The 20,862-nt window shown below is 51.0% G+C and overlaps 2 protein-coding genes and 1 long non-coding RNA gene across 5 annotated transcripts in view; 2 read left to right on the forward strand and 1 right to left on the reverse strand.

Moving 5' to 3' along the window:
* The window catches only part of LOC308678093, a 305,537-nt gene that overhangs the window by 41,489 nt on the left and 243,186 nt on the right, over positions 1–20,862 (forward strand). The window lies entirely within an intron of this gene.
* LOC308676939 (GTPase IMAP family member 3-like) lies at positions 6,560–9,956 on the reverse strand. Of its 3 annotated transcripts, none has more exons than XM_081343012.1 (3): positions 9,778–9,956; positions 8,094–8,150; positions 6,560–7,460 (listed from the first exon to the last, which is right to left on the reverse strand). In XM_081343012.1, the coding sequence occupies exons 2-3, from the start codon at positions 8,107–8,109 to the stop codon at positions 6,652–6,654; spliced, it is 825 nt and encodes a 274-aa protein (XP_081199138.1). In that variant the 5' UTR covers positions 8,110–8,150; positions 9,778–9,956; the 3' UTR covers positions 6,560–6,651. The 3 variants fall into 3 exon arrangements, with proteins under 3 accessions (XP_081199138.1, XP_081199139.1, XP_081199137.1); XM_081343013.1 differs by lacking the exon at positions 9,778–9,956 and adding an exon at positions 8,885–8,902; XM_081343011.1 differs by lacking the exon at positions 9,778–9,956 and having other exon boundaries at positions 8,094–8,438.
* LOC308678086 (GTPase IMAP family member 9-like) lies at positions 11,380–17,106 on the forward strand. Its single transcript, XM_081344940.1, has 3 exons — positions 11,380–11,459; positions 16,046–16,101; positions 16,261–17,106. The coding sequence occupies exons 2-3, from the start codon at positions 16,083–16,085 to the stop codon at positions 16,914–16,916; spliced, it is 675 nt and encodes a 224-aa protein (XP_081201066.1). The 5' UTR covers positions 11,380–11,459; positions 16,046–16,082; the 3' UTR covers positions 16,917–17,106.

Here is a 20,862-nt window from a genome sequence, read left to right on the forward strand (position 1 = left end):
TGGTACCCTCTTCCCTTGCGCGTACCATTCACGAAAACTGAACCCTTCGGAGCGCAATTATACAATCTGGGAGAAGGAGCTGCTGGCCATCAAAGTGGCATTCGAGGCCTGGAGGCATCATCTGGAGGGATCGCGGCATCAAATCGAGGTCCGGACGGACCATAAGAATTTGGAAAGCCTGCAGACCGCTCGGAATTTGAACCAACGCCAGATCCGGTGGTCTCTTTTCTTTGCGAGGTTCGCAGCACACCTCCACACAGATGACACCGTTCTTGGCCAATGTGGGATATCACCCCCGGTTTTTCCCCCTTTCTCCCGTGGTCTCACCGGAGCCGGCAGCGAACGACTTCATGGCAGAGTTACAGGCGATCCATCGATTGGTGCGACGTCAGTTAGAGAAGGCCAAGGCCGATTACAAAAGGCTTGCTGATCGGTCAAGACGGGATACGCCTCCACTATCGGTGGGAGATCGGGTCTGGTTGTCCACCAGGAACCTACCGTCAACACGGCTGGTGAGAAAGTTAGATCACCGATATTTAGGACCGTTCCCAGTCGAGGCTGTCATCAATCCGGTCGCCTATCACTTAACTCTGCCACGTTCCCTGCGCGTGCACCCAGTCTTTCATAGGTCTCTGTTGGTCCCCGAGCAACCGGCCTGTCCACTCCGCTGAGCGGAACCTCCCCCATCAGGACCTCGTGATGGAGGCAGCACCCCCGAGTACGAGGTCGCCAGCATCAGGGATTCCCGTTGGCCGAAAGGTCGTTTCCAGTACCTGATTGAATGGAAAGGTTACGGACCAGAGGACTTCACCTGGGAAGACGCGACCGCCGTTCATGCCCCTGCGTTGGTGACCGCTTTTCATGAACAATTTCCATCCCGACCGCATCCGGATCGGCAGACCCGGGGGAAGGGCCCTGCGGTGCGGAATAGTGTTGTGATTCAGGGTCAGCCTGTGGGTTCGGCAGTTGGGTCGGACAACTCAGAGGAGGAGGAGGAGGGGGGTGTTGAAGAGCTTGCTGAGGGGATTGGAGAGCTTGATGAGAGCACTCAGCCAGGCCCCTCTCACTTGGTCATGACGCAGACCCAGCTGTGTGAGCCTGACAGCGTGGATGAAGATGACCCACAGCTGGCCCTGTTCAAGGACGCCCGACGCAGGAGGCAGTCAATCAGGAGTAAACAGAGGAAGGCAATGGGGCACCTCGGAAGGAGGCAGAGAGAAGCCATGCCTTGAACTGTTTAAAAGGGGAATGTGTGGGAGGGCTGGTTTGCTGAAGGCAACCGCTTGAAAAGCTCCTGTTTCTTGGTCCGTGTCTTGTTCTATTTGTTTTTGTAGCAATAAATTTGGCAGGCGTAATTCCAGTCTCTTGCCTTCTTGTAAAAGGGGTTGTCCCTGCTTTTTCTGCAGGGCCAGTAGCAGGCTGGTACAGAACAAAAAGATGGACTAGCCTGGATTGGAGAAAAACTTTTATGTCCCAGCAGCCTTAAGGCTTAAAGTAATGCAAGCAGGGCATGACTTGAAAACCGCGGGACATTTTGGATTTGTAAAAACCTTACATCTCATTAAAAGGCAGTTTTGGTGGCCTGCATTGAAAAAAAGAACATAGAAAACTTATGTAGCCAGCTGCCCCACATGTGCAGCGGCTAAACGGTGGCAAGGAAAATCCCCAAGACTGCATCAACTGGTAGCAAGTTCGTCAGCATCCTGGAGAGAGACCTCTATGGATTTTATTGTGGAACTGCCTGAAAGTGCTGGAAACACTGTAATTTGGGTTGTAACAGATTTGTTCTCCGGACAGGTTCATTTCATTCCATGCCCCAAGGTTCCAACTTCAAAGACTTTTAGCTAAACTCTTTGTGCAAAACGTATATCGCTTTCATGGGGCCCCAGAACATATAATTTCAGAACAGAGGGGTCCAATTCACCTCTAAATTCTAGAAAGCTTTTCTGGACCTGATGGCCTCTAGTCAAGGGTTATCATCAGGGGCTACCACAAAGAAGAGGGAGTCAAGCTATTCTCCAAAGCACCTGAAAGCAGGACAAGAAGCAACGGATGGAAACTAGTCAAGGAGAGAAGCAACCTAGAACTAAGGAGAAACTTCCTGACAGTTAGAACAATTAACCAGTGGAACAACCTGCCTCCAGAGGTGGTGAATGCTCCAACACTGGAGGTTTTTAAGAAGAGACTGGACAGCCATTTGCCTGAAATGGTATAAGGTTTCCTGCCTGAGCAGGGGGTTGGACTAGATGACCTCCAAGGTCCCTTCCAACTTTATTAATTATTATTATTATTATTATTATTATTATTATTATTATTATTATTATTATTATTATTATTATTATTATTATTATTATTATTATTATTATCTTCACATCATCCTCAAACGAATGGGGGGACAGAGAGACTGAACTCAGCTCTGGAACAATACCTCAGATGTTTTATTAATGATCAGCAGGACAATTGGTCTGACCTGTTACCGTTTGCTGAGGTAGCTTTTTATTTCTACCCCAAACCACCCCAGCGATGCCCTCGACGTGATGTCCCGTTGCCTGGAGGCGGTCCGGGTCTGGATGGGGAGGAACAGGCTTCGACTCAACCCTGACAAGACTGAGTGGCTGTTCGTGCCGGCATCCCGGGAAATTCCGATTATCCCATCATTGGCCATGGGGGGTGAGCTATTACCCCCCGTAGATAGGGCCCGCAACTTGGGGGTCCTTCTAGATTCACAGCTCTCTTTGGAAGAGCATATTGGAGCTGTGACTAGGGGGGCCTTTGCCCAGGTTCGCCTGGTGCGCCAGTTGCGGCCCTATCTAGACCGGGATGCCTTGCGCACAGTCACTCATGCGCTCGTGACCTCTCGTCTAGACTACTGTAATGCTCTCTACATGGGGCTGCCCTTGAGGTCCACCCGGAGACTCCAGCTGGTACAGAATGCAGCCGCGTGAGTTGTCTTGGGAGTTTCCCGATACTCCCATGTTACACCTTTGCTCCGCGAGCTGCATTGGCTACCGGTTGCTCTCCGGGTGAGGTTCAAGGTGTTAGTGATGACTTACAAAGCCCTTCATGGCATGGGTCCGGATTACCTACGGCAACACCTGCGGCCGGCGTCAACTTCCCTCCGTCCAGTGCGCTCCCACAGAGAGGGCCTCCTCAGGGTGCCGCCGATCAAAGAATGCCGATTGGTGACCCCCAGGGGGAGAGCGTTCTCTGTGGGCGCGCCAGACCTTTGGAACAGCTTACCGGTTGAGCTCCGGACGGCCCCCGACCTTCGCTCCTTCCGGCGCGATCTCAAAACTTTCTTTTTCGAACAAGCTGGCCTGGTCTGACGGGATGGGGTTGGGTTTTTATAAATAGTTTTAATTGTAATATGTATTAATTTTAAGGGCATAATGTTTAATGGCTTTTTAATTTTTGTATAATATTTTTATTGTGTATTGCCCTGTTCACCGCCCTGAGTCCTTCGGGAGAAGGGCGGTATAGAAATCAAATTATTAAATTAAATTAAATTAAATAATAATGCTGTGCACTCTGATACAGGTTTCACTCCATTTCAAGTAGCTAATGATCGAACATTTGTGGCCATGCCTGAACTTTCTACCAAGGAGCCGGAAACCCCCTCCTTGCAGGTGTGGATTAAACGGTTACGAAATACCTGGCCGGTGGCCAGGAAAGCTCTGGATGAAGCCAGAGAAGCCTACCTGACTCAAGCTGATGGAGGGTGGATCAAAAACCATATAAAATTGGATTCTGGGTAGAAAGGTAAAGGTAAAGTTTCCCCCGCATGTGCGTGCTAGCCGTTTCCGACTCTAGGGGCCGGTGCTCATCTCCGTTTCAAAGCCGAAGAGCCAGCGCTTATCCGAGGATGTCTCCGTGGTCATGTGGCCGGCGTGACTAGATGCCAAAGGCACACAGAACGCTGTTACCTTCCCACTGTAGCAGTCCCTATATTTCTACTTGCATTTTTACGTGCTTTCGAACTGCTAGGTTGGCAGAAGCTGGGATGAGTAACAGGCGCTCACTCTGTTACGCGGCACTTGGGATTCGACCCGCCAAACTGCCGACCTTCTGATCGACAAGCTCAGCGTCCTAACCCACTGAGCCACCGCGTCCCTGCCCATTCTGGGTATACCTCTCCACAAAGTATTTGCTGTCTTTACAACCGTCTAAGAAATTAGGCCCTAAATTTGTTGGACCTTTCCCAGTCAGACGCATCACTGGTTGATTGTCCTCACTGTCAGGAAGGTTCTCCTGCTTGAGCAGGGGGTTGGACTAGAAGACCTCCAAGATCCCTTCCAGCTTCTATTCTATTCTGTTCTGTTCTGTTCTGTTCTATTCTTTCTGTCAGAAATCGTGGGTGTTCCATCACTGGAGACTTTTCAGAAGAGACTGGACCATCACCTCTCTGAGACAGTATACGTTCTCCTGCTGGAGCAGGGGGCTAGACTAGAAGACCTCCACGGTCACTTCAAAATCTGTCATTATGTAAGGGTCTCCTGCTTGAACAGAGGGCTGGGCTAGAAGACCTCCAAGGTCCCTTCCAACTCTGCATTCTGTAATTCTGTAAGTGTCTCCTGCTCAAGTACAGGGTTGGACTAGTACAGTGGTCCCCAACCTGTGGGCTGCAGCCCATTACCGGGCCATGGCCTCTTGGCCACCAGGCCACGTGAGTAGCTGGGCAGTGCACGCGCCCGTGTGCGTGTGCTCACCCCTCTCGTTCCACTGTTGCTGCTACTATCGTGCAGGCCGTGGCGTGAGCCTCACCCAGGATTGGTGCCGGTACGATCTTTGCGCCAGTAGTCGTATCACCGCGAGCCTGGCATTGCCATCATCACAAGCCTCACACAGATAACCAGCGTCACTGAGACTGGCATGGCGTGCACGCTCACGGCCTGTGTGCACATGCACGCACGCACACGTGTAGCCATATTCATGTTTGCGCATGCGCGCATAAGGCACCTGCCCCTCCCTCTCCCAACGGGCCGCCAACCCAGGAAGGTTGGGTACCCCTGGCTTAAGTGATGGAAATCCGTGAGAGAATATATGCCAAGCTCAAAATGTGTCAGGCTCAGCCCAATTTAGACCTTTCGGAAAGAAAGACCGACTCCATTCCTTGAAGCGAAAGCTTCTCTTCCAAAAATCCAGCAGTTACAGTGTAAGCAAAGCTGGATCTGAGTATTCCCGCGCAAAGTTTGCCTTTCCCGCCCCCCTTTCCCTGCTCTGCCCCCCCTGACCTTGGTCAGTCCATCAGTGTCCGATCGTCATTCATTCCCCACCTCCCAATTTCCCGACGTACACATGCAGGTATGGATTGCCCCATCCTCCAGCGATAGATGGCAGACCTGATCGACACAAACACAGTGTCAGAATCCATTTATATCATATTCATAAATGTATGTTTAAAACATTATTCCATGGATTCTGCCATCTCCCGAAGAGAAGAGAATGGATGTGTATTGAACCGGTATTAGGCATTTCAAAGGAAAGGAGAAGCCTTTTGAACTGGGGAAACAAAAGGGGGGGGGCTAGCATCTGGCTTGTGTCACGGAAGAGAGCAATAAACATGAAGGGTCCTAAGTTCCTTTTTCCCACGAGAGGGATGATACGAGAGAAAGGATGGGGGACTGACCAAATGGGGTTAAGGGGGGGTTAAACCGGGAACTCTTTATAAGGGTTTACTTCGTGGAATAATATTAAGTCCTGTCTCATTTCCTACAACCAAGCATGTCATAGTAAAGATTCTTTTTGGAATAGACTTGACTCCAAGAATTTTGTCTTCCTAAGATGTGGTTTGGGGTGGGTCCTGACACACAGGGTCGGTTTCCAAAACAGCTTGAGGACTTTTAATTGGACATGGACTGATAACACAGGGGGGAGGGGTTGACCAGGGGAAAAGGGAAAGTTCATTGCATCGTCGTGGCGCCAAACCAACAGAGTCTGCCTGCTCTGATCCAGCAAAAAAAAACCCCTCCAAACTTTAGGGAACCGGGTATCTGGTTTCTTGGTGAGAGGTTTTACCAGGAGTATGGTTTCACGTGTTGCCTGCGTCCCGCGGATGGGACTCTGCTTGTTTCCACGGAACGGTTTCTGGCATGCCGCAGCCTGGTACCAATCTGCAGATTGGGTGGTTGGGGACCCCTGCTCTCATCTGTAACTCCTTTGTTTTCAGTAAAGTATACCCTTGGGGGGGAGGGAAAGAACCGGGAGTCTTTTTTTGCTAATTGGACTAAAGGGGAAGGATGACAAACGCGCTGATTTCCCTTCGTGTGTGCAGAACAGACTTCACCCACCAGGGATGCTCTCAGCTGAAGGGGGAAACACCCCTTTCATACTGGTGAAATTGGGTTGGACTGGGGCGAAGGCAAGGACGTGGGGCTGGGTTGAGGGGCTCTGGGGCAGGATCCTGCTCTCCTTGAGAAGGTGGAGGAGGATCTTCAAAGATGAGGACCCGCTTCCCTCACTGGTCAACAGGAAAGGCGAGGAAGACCCCCGGTTGATCCCTCCCCCCCCAGGCCCATTTCAGCAGTCAAAGGCAAAGGAGAAGGAGAGACGACACTAGATCTGCAGGTCTGCCATTGTTTTATTTCTCAAACAAAGAAAAGGGAATTACGAATCACACCGTTTCTGGATTTTGCGGTGAACTGAAGTCGTTCTTCAAAGACGTGCGGGAAAAAACCAGCGACGCACTGTGACAAATGCCTTTCGCACGACAGAACACGCTCTTCTCAGGATGGAATACACCTTTCTCCATACCCAACAGGCCAACCGGAATGGGAGGAGGAGCAGGTTGATGAGCCTTCCGCACCACTTTTGGTTCTGCTTGATGAAGATCCTGACGTGCTCGTCCTGTAGGCTAGGCTCCCTGTACAGCCGGTTGACGTAGTATCGCCCCCGGTTCTTGAAAACGACGCTCTGCACCATCGCCATCAGCTCCGAGAGCTGCCTCTCCCGCTCGGCTCCCACGGCCTTGTTGTTGAAGCCGCAGAAGCGGTTCCCGCACCGCCGGATCAGGCCCCGCAGATTCCGGTTGTCGGACTTTTGGACGTACTCCTGCAGGGGGTCCCCTCCCAAATCCTCCAGGCAGGTGAAGAGAACGATGGTGTGCTTGGCGGACTCGGCCCCAAAGATATCCCAGACACACTTTGCAGCAGTCGCATCTTCCGCGGTGAAGCGCCCCACCTGGGTCACCAAGATCAGGGCGTGGGGGCCGGGCCAGGAGAAGTTGACGCAAGATATGATCTCACGTCGCACAATCTCATTGTAGTTTTCAGAATCGAAAATGCCGGGCGTGTCGACCACGGAGACCTTCCTGCCCTGCCAGGTTCCCTGCTCCCTTTGACACCTCAGGGTGGTGTTCCTTACAGCCAAGATGGAGTCGAAGGCCTTGTGGCCGAGGATGGTGTTGCCCGTGGCGCTCTTCCCGCCTCCGGACTTTCCAACCAGGATCAGGCGGAGTTCCTCCCCTGGGAGTTTGAAAGACAAGATTACACAAAGGAATCAAGAGATGCCCAAGATGGAAGACAACATTAGAGAGACTGGCATCCATGTAGCCTTGATCCTTCCTTCCTTCCTTCCTTCCTTCCTTCCTTCCTTCCTTCCCCGCCTCTGTCTCCTTCCCTTCCTTCCTCCTTCCCTCCCTCCTTTCTTCCCCTCCCTCTCCCTCCCATGTCTTCTTCCCTCCTTCCCTTCCCTTTCCTTCTTCTTTCTTTTTCTCTCTCACTTCCCATCTCCCTCCCTTTTTTCCTTTTTCTTTCTTTTTCTTTCCTCCCTCCCACCTTTTTCTTTCTTCCTTCCTCCCTCCTTCCCACCTTTCTTTCTTTCCTCCCACCTTTCTTTTTTCTTTTCTTTCTTTTCCTTCCTCCCTCCTTCCCACGTTTCTTTCTTTCTTTCTTCTCTTTCCTTTCTCTTTCCTCCCTTTCTTTCTCTTTCTTTCTTTCTTTCTTTCTTTCTTTCTTTCTTTCTTTCTTTCTTTCTTTCTTTCTTTCTCTTTCTTTCTTCTTTCTTCCCTCCCTCCTTCCTTCCTTCCTTCCTTTCTCTTTCTCCCCTCCACTTCCCTTCCCTTCCCCTGGTGTGTGTGTGTGTGTGTGTGTGTTTACCTCTCTCGATCTCCATCGCCAGATGTGCCAGCAATCCAAATTCCCTGCAGGGGTGGGCTGGGGGGAGGGGAGGAGAGAAAGAAGAACCCAAAGCTGTTTTCTCCTCTCTCTTCCTGGTTGAATTGGGGGTGGGGGGGTGGGCTCTCTCCCAGGACATGGTTGGGCTCCGTGGACCCCCTCGGCGGGGTGGAGTACGGGGGTCTGCCCTCCAGCTCTCAACAGTGAGCGGCACAGCCAGCCCCCCCTTTGGAAGACCCCCCCAAAGCCGCTCAGCCGGGGGCTCCCTTTGGCGCAAAGACCCCAGACCCAATTCCCCCTGCCTTCCCCATCTGGGGACCCCACCGCAGCCGCCCCCCCCACTTGCAAAGCAGCCTGCAGGATACTGGGGGGGACGCCGGGAGGTGGTGGTCTCCCAGGACCCCCCTGCCCCAAGCAGAGGACCCCTCCCACCCACCCCGCCAACATGCGCTCCAATCGGGCCCCCCTCCCCTCTTTCCAGGAAAGGAAAGGACGGAGCAAGCTTTCCCCTCCCCCACCGCGGGGGGGGGGGCGGCGGATCCGACGCTCGTTGCCTCCGTCCCTTTGCCGAGGGGGGAGGGGTCGCCGGGCTGGCGGGGCGGGGGGGGTGTCCCTCCGCCCCCTCCCCTCCCATCTCCCGGTGGGCTTCAGGGGAAGCTTCGGCGGGGGGGGGGAAAGGGGCCCGTTCCTGTTTCAAAGCGAGCCGCGCGCCTTCGGGGGGGGGGTCGGGGGCACCGAGCAAACTCCGAAGGGAGCCCCCCCCCACACCCTACCCTAAAACGGGTCCGACCCCTTGCCTGGTCTGAGAGGGGGGCGGTGTCTCCCCCGGCCCCCGTTTCCGAGCGTGAAAGCGAAAGCGAAAGCGGAGCCGCCTTCTCGGTTAAGGAGCGACGGATCCTCCCCCCCCCCTCGAGAGAAAACGGGGAGGAAATCCCGTCTGGAAGGGACCCTGAAGGGGGCGGCAGCGACCCCTTTCCTGGGGGGTGGGCGTCGTCGTCTCACCGGCCCCCCCCTCCTGCACTTGGGATTCAGGGGGGGGTCCCCTTCCTCCCCTTTGACAGACCGCGGGGAAATTTGGCCAGGCTGGCGAACGGGAGGGGGCAAAAGAGTCCTTGGCGGGGCGACTGGGTGTGGGGGGGGAAGATTGCTGGGGGGGGGGTCCAGGGCTGGTCGGGTGGGAGGGAGGGGAGGAGGATGCTGGGCCTTGGAGGCTCCCCCTCGAATCCCGTGGCACCCCGCCCGGATCTCTCCCCCCCCCACCCGCTTTGCTTAGGGAGGGGGGGAGGCTGGACTAGATGACCTCCGAGGTCCCCTCCAACTCCGTTCCTCCCTGTTTTCTGCAAGGGTCTCCCTGGCTCGAGCAAGGGGCCCCCGACTGGAAGACCTCCGGGGGGGTCCCTTTCAACTCCGGGATTCCGTTAAGGGTCTCCTGCTCGGGCAGGGGGGGGGGAGGCTGGTCTAGATGACCTCCGGTGGGGGGGTGGGGTGGATCCCCTCCAACTCGGTTACTCCCTGATTCTGGGAGGGTCTCCTGCTCCAGCTTCGACAGAGCCACCACATTGCCCCCCCCCTGCTGCAGAGAGAGGGGCGGGGGGGGGGGAGGAGAAGGGTCACGTGGGGAGCAGCCCTTTGCGAGGGGGGGCTTTAGAGGAGACGGGTGGCTCACCTCTACGGGACGAACTTGCGGCTTCGCCCGTTTTTTTTTTTCCCCCCGCCCTCCAAGTAGCGGGTGGGGCGGACGGAAGGGGGCGAGGTTTCCTCCGCTGGGCTGCAGGAGTGTTTGTGTGCGTGTGTGCGCGTTCGCGCGTGTGTGTGTGTGCGCGTGAGAGAGAGAGAGGGGGGGGAGAGCGAGGGGCGAAAGAGAAAGAGAGGGGGAGAGAGAGAGAGAAAGAGGGAGAAAGAAAAAGAAAGAGGAGGGGAGGGAGGGGGAACAGAGAGAGATAGAGAGAGAGAGAGAGAGAGACAGAGAGAGAAAGAGTGGGGGGGGGAGAAAGAAGAGAGGGAGAAAAAAAAGAGAAAGGGGAGAGATAGAAAGGGAGAAAGAGAAAGAAAGGAGGGGAGAGAGGGGGAACAGAGAGAAAGAGTGGGGGAGAGAGGGAGAAGGAAAGGAAGAGAGGGGGAGGGGAGAGAAAGGAGAGAGGGGGAGAGAAAGAGGGAGAAAAAAGAAAGACGCGGAGAGATAGAAAGAGGGAGAAAGAAAGAAAGGAGGGGAGAGAGGGGGAACAAAGGGAGAGAGAGTGGGGGAGAGAGAAAGAGTGGGGGAGAGAGAGGGAGAAGGAAAGGAAGAGAGGGGGAGGGGGGAGAGAAAGGAGAGAGGGGGAGAGAAAGAGGGAGAAAAAAGAAAGACGGGGAGAGATAGAAAGAGAGAAAGAGAAAGAAAGAGGAGGGGAGAGGGGGAACAGAGAGAGATAAAGAGAGAGAGAAAGAGTGGGGGGAGAGAGATAGAGTGAGGGAGAGAGAGGGAGAAGGAAAGGAAGGGAGGGGGAGAGAAAAGGCAGAAAAAAAGAAAGACGGGGAGAGATAGAAAGAGGGAGAAAGAAAGAAAGAGGAGGGGAGAGAGGGAACAGAGAGATAAAAAGAGAGAGAGACAAAGAGTGGGGGGAGAGAGAAAGTGAGGGAGAGAGAGGGAGAAGGAAAGGAAGAGAGGGGGAGGGGGAGAGAAAGAGGGAGGAAAAAAGAAAGACGGGGAGAGATAGAAAGGGAGAAAGAAAGAAGAGGAGGGGAGAGAGGGGGGGACAGAGAGAGATAAAAAGAAAGAGAGAATGGGGGGAGAGAGAAAGAGTGAGGGAGAGAGAGGGAGAAGGAAAGGAAGAGAGGGGGAGGGGGGAGAGAAAGGAGAGAGGGGGAGAGAAAGAGGGAGAAAAAAAGAGAGAAAGACGGGGAGAGACCGAAAGAGGGAGAAAGAGAGAGCAAGAGTGGTGGGGGGAGAGAGCAAGAGGGAGAAGGAAAGGGAGAGAGTGAGAGGGAAGCAAAATTGGGGTTAGGGTTAGGGGTGGGTGCGTGGGGGCTTTTAAGGAGAGAGGGGGGGCGCGTGTGAAGTGGGAGGAGACCTGGGAAGGGGGGGAATTCAACGCTGACCCCCCACCACCACCACCACGACTCGGAGCCTCCCCCTCCCCTCCCAGGCTCGGCGAAGGGGGCCAAAGAGGAGCCCCGGGCGGGGGGGGGAGCGGAGGCTGCAGGAATCTCGCTAATGCGGGGAGCGGGGGGGGGGAAGGTCAAGGAGACTCCGCCCACCCCGATGGCCCCGCCCGCTTTCCCCGCCCACCCCGCCCTCCCCCCCCCGGAGAAATACAACCTGGGCGGAGGAGCAGAAGCGACTGGCGGCTCCTCGGAGGACGCTCGCAGGTGGGTGTCGTGTCCTCCCCTCCTCCTCCTCCTCCTCCCCCTCCTCCTCCTCCCCCTCCCCCTCCCCGGGGCTAGAAAACGGGGAGGGGGCGGCAGCGACTTCCCCCCCCTTCCCGGCAGACAGGAGGAGGGTCGTGCGGAAAAAAAAGGGCCGAGGACACCCATCCCCATCCCCCCCTCCCTGCCCGGCCACCGGACGAGCTTAGGCCTTAGAGCCCCAGAGTGGGATCTCGGAGGTCGTCTAGTCCAGCCCCGACCCCCACCCCCCACCCCCGGCCCGAGAGCGGGAGAGCCTGAACGGAATCGTACAATAAAAAAGAGCGGGAAGGGACCTGGGGAGGTCACCGAGTCCAGCCCCCTGCTCCAGCAGAGGACTCTTCTGGAATGACAGAAGAAGGGACCTGGGGAGGTCATCTAGTCCAGCCCTCTGCTCCAGCAGGAGACCCTTATGTAACCGTAGAATAAAGAATTGAAAGGGACAATATTCCATATTCTATTCTATTCTATTCTATTCTATTCTATTCTATTCTATTCTATTCTATTCTATTCTAATATTATTATTCTATTCTATTCTATTCTATTCTATTCTATTCTATTCTATTCTATTCTATTCTATTCTATTCTATTCTATTCTATTCTATTAATATTATTATTCTATTCTATTCTATTCTATTCTATTCTATTCTATTCTATTCTATTCTATTCTATTCTATTCTATTCTATTTATATCTATTCTATTCTATTCCATATTTTCTATTCTATTCTATTCTATTCTATTCTATTCTATTCTATTCTATTCTATTCTATTCTATTTATTCTATTCTATTCTATTCTATTCTATTCTATTCTATTCTATTCTATTCTATTCTATTCTATTCTATTCTATTCACTCTGCTTTTCTGTAAGGGTCTCCTGCTTAAGCAGTGTGTTGGACTAGATGACCTCCAAGGTCCCTTCCAACTTTATTATGATGCTTATTATTATTAATCTGCCTCCCAAGCAGCCCCACCAGCCCAAGAAATGCTCAGGATACCCCCCTCCCTCCCGGAAGGCTGGGATCTTCAGGTGAGCCGTTGATGGGTCCCAGGTATAACCAGGGCCATAAAATGCAGGCGCACCTGGGACTTTGTCCAGGCTCAGCCAGGCACAAGTCGTGTGTCTCTCCACCTGTCATCTGTTGCCCGGTTGCACTTTTTTGCTGGCTCCTCAAAGCTTCATCTCCTCCCTGGGGTGGGGGTGGGGGTGGGACTTTTCTGTAAGAGTCTCCTGCTTAAGCAATGTGTTGGACTAGATGACCTCCAAGGTCCCTTCCAGCTCTGTGATTCTATTCTATTCTATTCTAATTCTATTCTATTCCTATTCTACTCTATTCTTATTTCTTCTATTTTGTTTCTTATTCTACTCTACTCTACTCTACTCCATTCCATTCCATTCCTATTCTATTCTATTCTTATTCTATTCTATTCTATTCTATTCTATTCTATTCTATTCTATTCTATTCTATTCCATTCCATTCCATTCCATTCCATTCCATTCCATTCCATATATTCTATTCTATTCTATTCTATTCTATTCTATTCTATTCTATTCTATTCTATTCCATTCCATTCCATTCCATTCCATTCCATTCCATTCCATTCCATTCCATTCCATATATTCTATTCTATTCTATTCTATTCTATTCTATTCTATTCTATTCTATTCTATTCTATTCTATTCTATTCTATTCCATTCCATTCCATTCCATTCCATTCCATTCCATATATTCTATTCTATTCTATTCTATTCTATTCTATTCTATTCTATTCTATTCTATTCTATTCTATTCTATTCCATTCCATTCCATTCCATTCCATATATTCTATTCTATTCTATTCTATTCTATTCTGTTCTGTTCCATTCCATTCCATTCCATTCTATAATTCTATAATTCTATAATTCTATAATTCTATAATTCTATAATTCTATAATTCTATAATTCTATAATTCTATAATTCTATAATTCTATAATTCTATAATTCTATAATTCTATTCTATTCTGTTCTATTCTGTTCTATTCTGTTCTATTCTGTTCTATTCTTATTCTACTCTATTCTTATTTCCTCTATTCTATTTCTTATTCTATTCTTATTCTATTCTATACCATTCCATTCCATTCTATAATTCTATTCTATTCTATTCTATTCTATTCTATTCTATTCTATTCTATTCTATTCTATTCTATTCTATTCTATTCTATTCTATTCTTATTCTAATCCTTGCAATTTCTCTGGAGCTGATTGGCCTGGGGCCAGCAGGGGAGGGAGGGGTCCCAGGGCCCGGGTCAAGATCCCGCCTGTCAATCTTTGCCTCGCCTGCCTCACCTGACGGCTACGCAGAAAATCTGCTCCTTGCTTTATCGATTCTTTTCCTTTGCTGTAAACTGTGCTCCAGAGTTCATCAGTCAATTTGCCTTTTGCACAAGTGCAGGGTGGGGTGGGGGTGGGGGGTGAGTGGGGGTGGGCTTCCCCTAGAGAGGTTACAAAGGTGAAGCTCCAAAAATCTCCAGGAGGGATGGGGGCCAGGGCCCTGCTTTGAATCACTGCAGAATAGAATAGAATAGAATAGAATAGAATAGAATAGAATAGAATAGAATAGAATAGAATAGAATAGAATAGAATAGAATAGAAAATATGGAATGGAATGGGAATAGAATAGAATAGAATAGAATAGAATAGAATAGAATAGAATAGAATAGAATAGAATAGAATAGAATAGAATAGAATAGAATAGAATAGAATACTACAACAGAAGCGAACCAAATAAAATAGAACAGAATCGAATAGAGAATGAATAGAATAGAATAGAATAGAATAGAATAGAATAGAATAGAATAGAATAGAATAGAATAGAATAGAATACAAAATATGGAATGGAATGGAATGGAATGGAATGGAATGGAATGGAATGGAATAGAATAGAATAGAATAGAATAGAATAGAATAGAATAGAATAGAATCTCGGAGTCCTAGTAGACAATCACTTCAATATGAGCTAGCAGTGTGCTGCAGGTGCCAAAAAAGCCAACACAGTGCTAGGCTGCATTAACAGAGGGATAGAATCAAGATCAAGTGAAGTACTAATACCACTTTACAGGGCCTTGGTAAGGCCACACCTGGAATACTGCATCCAGTTTTGGTCACCACGATGTAAAAAAGATGTCGAGACTCTAGAAAGAGTACAGAGAAGAGCAACAAAGGTGATTAGGGGCCTGGAGGCTAAAACATATAGGGAACGGTTGCTGGAATTGGGTATGTGTAGTTTAATGAAGAGAAGGGCGAGGGGGGACATGATAGCAGTGTTCCAATATCTCAGGGGCTGCCCCAAAGAAGAGGGAGTCAAGCTATTCTCCAAAGCACCTGAAAGCAGGACAAGAAGCAACGGATGGAAACTAGTCAAGGAGAGAAGCAACCTAGAACTAAGGAGAAACTTCCTGACAGTCAGAACAATTAACCGGTGGAACAACCTGCCTCCAGAGGTGGTGAATGCTCCAACACTGGAAGTTTTTAAGAAGAGACTGGACAGCCATTTGCCTGAAATGGTATATGGTTTCCTGCCTGAGCAGGGGGTTGGACTAGATGACCTCCAAGGTCCCTTCCAACTTTATATATTATTATTATTATTATTATTATTATTATTATTATTATTATTATTATTATTATTATTATTATTATTATTATTATTATTATTATTATTAGAAGCGAACCAAATAAAATAGAACAGAATCGAATAGAGAATGAATAGAATAGAATAGAATAGAATAGAATAGAATAGAATAGAATAGAATAGAATAGAATAGAATAGAATAGAATAGAATAGAATAGAATAGAATACAAAATATGGAATGGAATGGAATGGAATGGAATGGAATAGAATAGAACAGAACAGAACAGAACAGAACAGAATACAATAGAATAGAATAGAATACAAAATATGGAATGGAATGGAATGGAATGGAATAGAATAGAATAGAATAGAATAGAATAGAATAGAATAGAATAGAATAGAATAGAATAGAATAGAATAGAATAGAACAGAATAGAATACTACAACAAAACAGAACCGAATAGAACAGAGCCGAATAGGAATAATAGAATAGAACAGAACAGAACTGAATAGAACAGAACAGAACAGAACCAAATAGAATAATAGAACAGAACAGAATAGAATAGGAATAATGGAATAAAACAAAACAGAATGAATAGAATAGAATAGAATAGAATAGAATAGAATAGAATAGAATAGAATAGAATAGAATAGAATAGAGCTGGAAGGGACCTTGGAGGTCATCTAGTCCAACCTCCTACCTGAGCAGGGGACCCTTACAGAATGACAGAATAAAAGAGTGGGAAGGGACCTTGGAGGTCATCTAGTCCAGATCCCTGCTCGAGCAGGAGACCCTTACAGAGTGGGAAGGGACTCTGGAGGTCATCTAGTCCAGCCCCCCGTTCTGAGCAGGGAGACCCTGACAGAATCACAGAATGACAGAGTGGTTAAGGCCAGTCTCTCCTTTGCCTGATTCCATTTCAATTTTTTCCCCCGCCCAGAAACCTCGAGGTTTGCTCTGGAGTGAATCTTCCGAACATGGCCGAGGGCATGCCAGGTAAAGTCTTGGGCCCTGGAGGGAGGGGTGGGTGGGTGGATGGTCTGGGGTCAAAGCTGCTGTCCTGGGAGGAGGGACAGGCTTTGACGGCCGTAGGCTGCTGGCGAGGGTCCCCTTCTTCTCCTCCTCTCCCCCCTCCCCTCCCCTTCTGGGTTGCAGGGCCCGAGCGGAGGATCGTCCTGGTGGGCAAAAGCAGAGGTGGGAAAAGTGCGACGGGAAACACAATCCTGGGCGGCAACGTCTTTCAGTTTCAGTTGTGGCCGTCAGGAACGCCGATTTGCCAAAAGAAGGAGACACGGTGGAAGGGCCGGAAGATTGTGGTGGTCGACACGCCGGGCTTTTTAAACGCTAAGCATCCAGAGTGGCTAAATGCTGACGAAGTGAGGCAGTGTGTGAGCTTTTGCTCCCCGGGTCCCCATGTTATTCTGCGGGTGATTCGTCCTGGCCCTTCCTCCCAGGAGGAGGAGGAGGACGTGGCTCGGCTAATCGATGAGATCTTCAGCTGGAAGGCCAGGAATTACATGATCCTCTTGTTCACCCACAAGGATGACCTGAAAGGCAAGACTCTGGAGGAATTCATATCCGAGGGAGAGGACTCGCTTCGGGAACTGGTAGCCCAGTGTGGGAACCGCTGCCTGGCCTTCAACAACAAGGCCAAAGGAGAAGAACGGGACGCTCAGGTGGCCCAACTGATGACCATGATTGACGAGCTGGTGTGGAAGAACATCGATGCTCCTTGTTACACGGAGGACATGATGCAGGATGACCAAGCGCAGTACGAGCGAAAGAAGGAAGGCTGGTGTCTTATGGCCTAACAGACACCAGCAAGCTTCTCTAATGGATCCTCTGCTCCAAGGGGGAGGCTCTGTCAAAGGCCACCGCCCTGCTTTTCCCCCCTTCTGCGCTGAGTTCTAATCCAGCCCTCGCCGGGAGACCGCCAAAGAACCCGACTCAGAGGTTCGTGGCGGAGTCACCCTGAGACGATTCCTTCTCCCGAGATCCCGGTTTCACCCCCTCAGACGACAGGACTTCCTTCAAGGGCCCGGGAAGATCCTGCCCTCAACTGGCCTCACAGCCTACAGTATATCTCCACCATCCTGAAGCCAGATGTCTCTGGAAGTACATGTTCTGTACCAGCCTGCTACCGGCCTTGCAGAAAAGGCAACCCCTTTATAAACGGCAAGAGGCTGGAATACGTCTGCCAAATTTATTACAAAAACAAACAAAACACGTACCAAGATACAGGAGCTTTGAAACACTATCGGAGCGGTTGCTTTCAGCAAACCAGCCCTCCCCAAACATTCCCTTTATAAAGAGTTCAGGGCGTGGCCTCTCTTTGCCTCCTTCCGAGAAGCCCCACAGCCTTCCTCTGCTTGCTCCTACTTGACTGCCTCCTGCGTCGGGCGTCCTTGAACAGGGCCAGCTGTGGGTCATCTTCATCCACACTGTCAGGCTCACACAGCTGGGTCTCCATGGTGACCAAGTGGGAGGGGCCTGCCTGAGGGCTATCATCAGCAAGATCTTCAACACCCCCCTCCTCCTCTGAGTCGTCGTCCGACCCAACTGCCGAACCCACAGGCTGACCCTGAATCACAACAGTACACTCTGTTTGGGGCTTCCCACCCATTAGTCCTTCAAGGTAGAGCAGACCAGGAAACCACCACCACGTGAAATATTAGAGCTCGGCTTGATTCAATATAGAGCAGACATGTCAAACACAAGGCCGGGGGCCGGATCCGGCCCGCGAAGTGGTTTCATGGGCCATACCCACCCAGCCCCCTGAGGGCAACTGCAATGCTGATGCGGCCCTCAATGAAATTGAGTTTGACACCCCTGATATAGAGAATAGCAGAATCCTGAAAGCGTCTCTCCTTTGTTCCTGCTGACACCAAAGCACATCAAGACGATGGAGCCGAGCTTCTTTCTCACCCCTTCCTGTTTTCCTGGGGTGAATTCATGTTTTATTAACTGCTGCCACATATTTTCTTTGGGACTTCCCCATCTCTCAATCCTTCAAGGCAGACCAGGCCGAGAAACCAATGACACAAGAAATATTAGACTTTATTGGTGCTGATTATAGTAGCAGAATCTTGAAAGTGTCTCCCGTCCGTTCCCGCTGGCACCAAAGCGCATCAAGACAAGGCAGCCTTGAGCTTCTTGCTCACCCGCCGTTCCTGTTTTCCTGGGGTGAATTCATGCTTTCCTAACAGTTGCTACTTTTTCTTTGGGACTTCCCCATCTGTCAATCCTTCAAGGCAGACCAGGCCGAGAAACCACCGACACAACAAATATTAGATTTTATTGGTGCCGATTATAGTAGCAGAACCTTGAAAACATCTCCCGTTCACTCTGGCTGGCACCAAAGCGCATCAAGACAAGGCAGCCTTGAGCTTCTTGCTCACCTGTTCCTGTTTTTCTGGGGTGAGTTCATGTTTTCCTAACAGCTGCAAGGCCGATGCTATAGTCCGCTCCCACACCTTCCGTTGGCCAACGCGGACTCAGGAGGGAGGCTCTTTCCGCTTCAGCCTGAAACCACCTTATTAAATCTCCTCCTTGCTTATGAAAGAGGCCGCGTGTTTTCAAGGGGGGCTTTGGAGAGCAGGGGCTGGCTGGCTCTCCTCAGCTTAACTTGGTCCGGGCCAGGACGCACTCAAAAGGTAGAAGGGGGACATCCCGGAGGATTGGGACATGGAATTGAGTAGAATTTAATCGGCGAGGGGGTCAGAATGGAGGGTTTCTCCTGAAGCTTTTTACCCTGGGCCCAGGAAAGGCGTTCCTTCCACGTTGGGCATTGTTCCTCCACTTCCCTTCACCGACGGGCTTCCGGTCTTCTCGGCAAACCGGCGGAAAAGGTGTCAGGGGTCCAGTGGCCAAAGGGGCAGCAGGAAGTTGGGGTCTGTCTCCTGAACAAGTTCTTTTATGACGATACTCCCAAGTCCAGCCCCCATTGGGCCGCGCCTCTTCCACGACCTCCCTCCGATTCTTCCCCCAGCCTTGACGTCCCCCTATCCCTTCCTTCGGTCCTCAGGAGCTGCTCTGCCTCCCCCCCCGAAGCCCCAGTCCTCCCAGCACTGACCCAGGTCTCCGGGTGATCCCAGAGCTTCCTTGTGACACCCCATTGTCCCCCCCAGGAGATGGGGGGGTCAGTCCCTTTGATGGCATTCCTGCCCAAGGAAGCTGGGGGGGATTCTCCACGCAGCCCCTGGCCCAGTTCCCTCTCCTCAAAGCGCAAATGGGAAATAAGTCAAATCAACTCTATGTATGATCGACTTGCGGGGCCGGTGCGTTGTGCAATGAGCTTACCTGGTGTAACAAGATGGTGGGTCTGTTGTCCTCGTGAGTTGTGGTCGTGGGCGGGGGGGGGCACGAAGAGAGGCTCAGCCAATCTCACTGTACACATGTGCTTTGATAATAAAGGTTCGTTCGTTCCTTCATTCAAATGCCCCTCTGTCTCTCTCCACCGGATCCTCTAAATTCCGTCGGGGTGGGGGCTGGGGGCTCCCCAGAACTTCCACGTTGGGCCTCGAAAGCCCCTCGGCTCCTCCTCGCCGTGGGTTTACCTTCCCAGAGACGAACTCCCACATCCACGGGGCGCAGCCAAGCGAGCGTGCCGAGGAGGTGGCCGACGAAGCCGGGGAAAAAATGTTTCCCAAGAAATGGGGGGCGCAAAGAAGTGGCTGGTAGACGCCCAACCTTGGTCAGCTGCCGGGCCCAACTGAATCCAGGAGCCCCAATTCCCTTCCAGCCTCCCCCCCACCTCTCTCTTTTAGGCTGCCCAGCTCTGGTGGGCCCTGAGCCCCCTTCCCTAGATGTGCCCCAGGGGTAAGGGCCAAGGTGGGAGGTGAGCCAACTCGCAACAGACCCCCCCCCTGCCTCCCCATCACCGGCTCAGGACCGAAGCATCACCCAGTGACTGCTATATAGAGCGACACTCCAGAGCAACTTCGGATGTCCAGAAATGAAGGGGGGGGCAGAGGCTGGGAAAGTGTCCCACGGCCCCCTTCGGGATCAGCCCTCGGGGAAGCCGGGTGGGAGTGGGGGAGGGGCTCCAAATCTTGGGAAAGAGGGGACAGGGCTATCTTCCTCTTTGCTAAATGCTTTGGGTCACCACATGAAAAACCCCGGGATGGAAAGCGTCAATCGATGAATCGGTGGAACGAGCTGCCTCCAGAAGCTATGAATGCTCCAACACTGGAGGTTTTTAGGAAGAGACTGGACAGCCATTAGTCTGAAATGGTCTTGGGTCTCTTGCTTGAGCAGGGGGTTGGACTAGATGGCCTCCAAGGTCCTTTCCTCCATCATCATCATCATTATACATGAACAATAATAATAATAAACGGTAAAGGTAAACGTTCCCCCGCACATGCGTGCTAGTCGTTTCCGACTCTAGGGGCCGGTGCTCATCTCCGTTTCAAAGCCGAAGAGCCGGCGCTTGTCCAAGGACGTCTCCGTGGTCATGTGGCCGGCATGACTAGACGCCAAAGGCGCACGGAACGCTCTTACCTTCCCACCGGAGTGGTCCCTATTTTCCTACTTGCATTTTTTTTTACGTGCTTTCGAACTGCTAGGTTGGCAGAAGCTGGGACGCGTAACAGGCGCTCACTCTGCTACGCGGCACTCGGGATTCGACCCACCAAACTGCCGACCTTCTGATCGGCAAGCTCAGCATCCTAACGCACTGAGCCACCGTGTCCCTTTTAATAATAATAATACATGAACAATAGTAATAATATATGGTATAGGGTTTCCTGTCTGAGCAAG

Source organism: Vipera berus (genome assembly GCF_964194415.1).
Source record: "Vipera berus genome assembly, chromosome: Z".
Classification (NCBI taxonomy): domain Eukaryota; kingdom Metazoa; phylum Chordata; class Lepidosauria; order Squamata; family Viperidae; genus Vipera; species Vipera berus.

Bases quoted from the DNA above. Each gene is read 5' to 3' on its own strand.
- LOC308676939 (XM_081343011.1), bottom strand. From the start codon at position 8,250: ATGTCCTGGGAGAGAGCCCACCCCCCCACCCCCAATTCAACCAGGAAG. The intron at 7,461-8,093 runs GTAAACACACAC...TCAAACTCCCAG, and splicing joins GGCGATGGAGATCGAGAGAG to GGGAGGAACTCCGCCTGATC.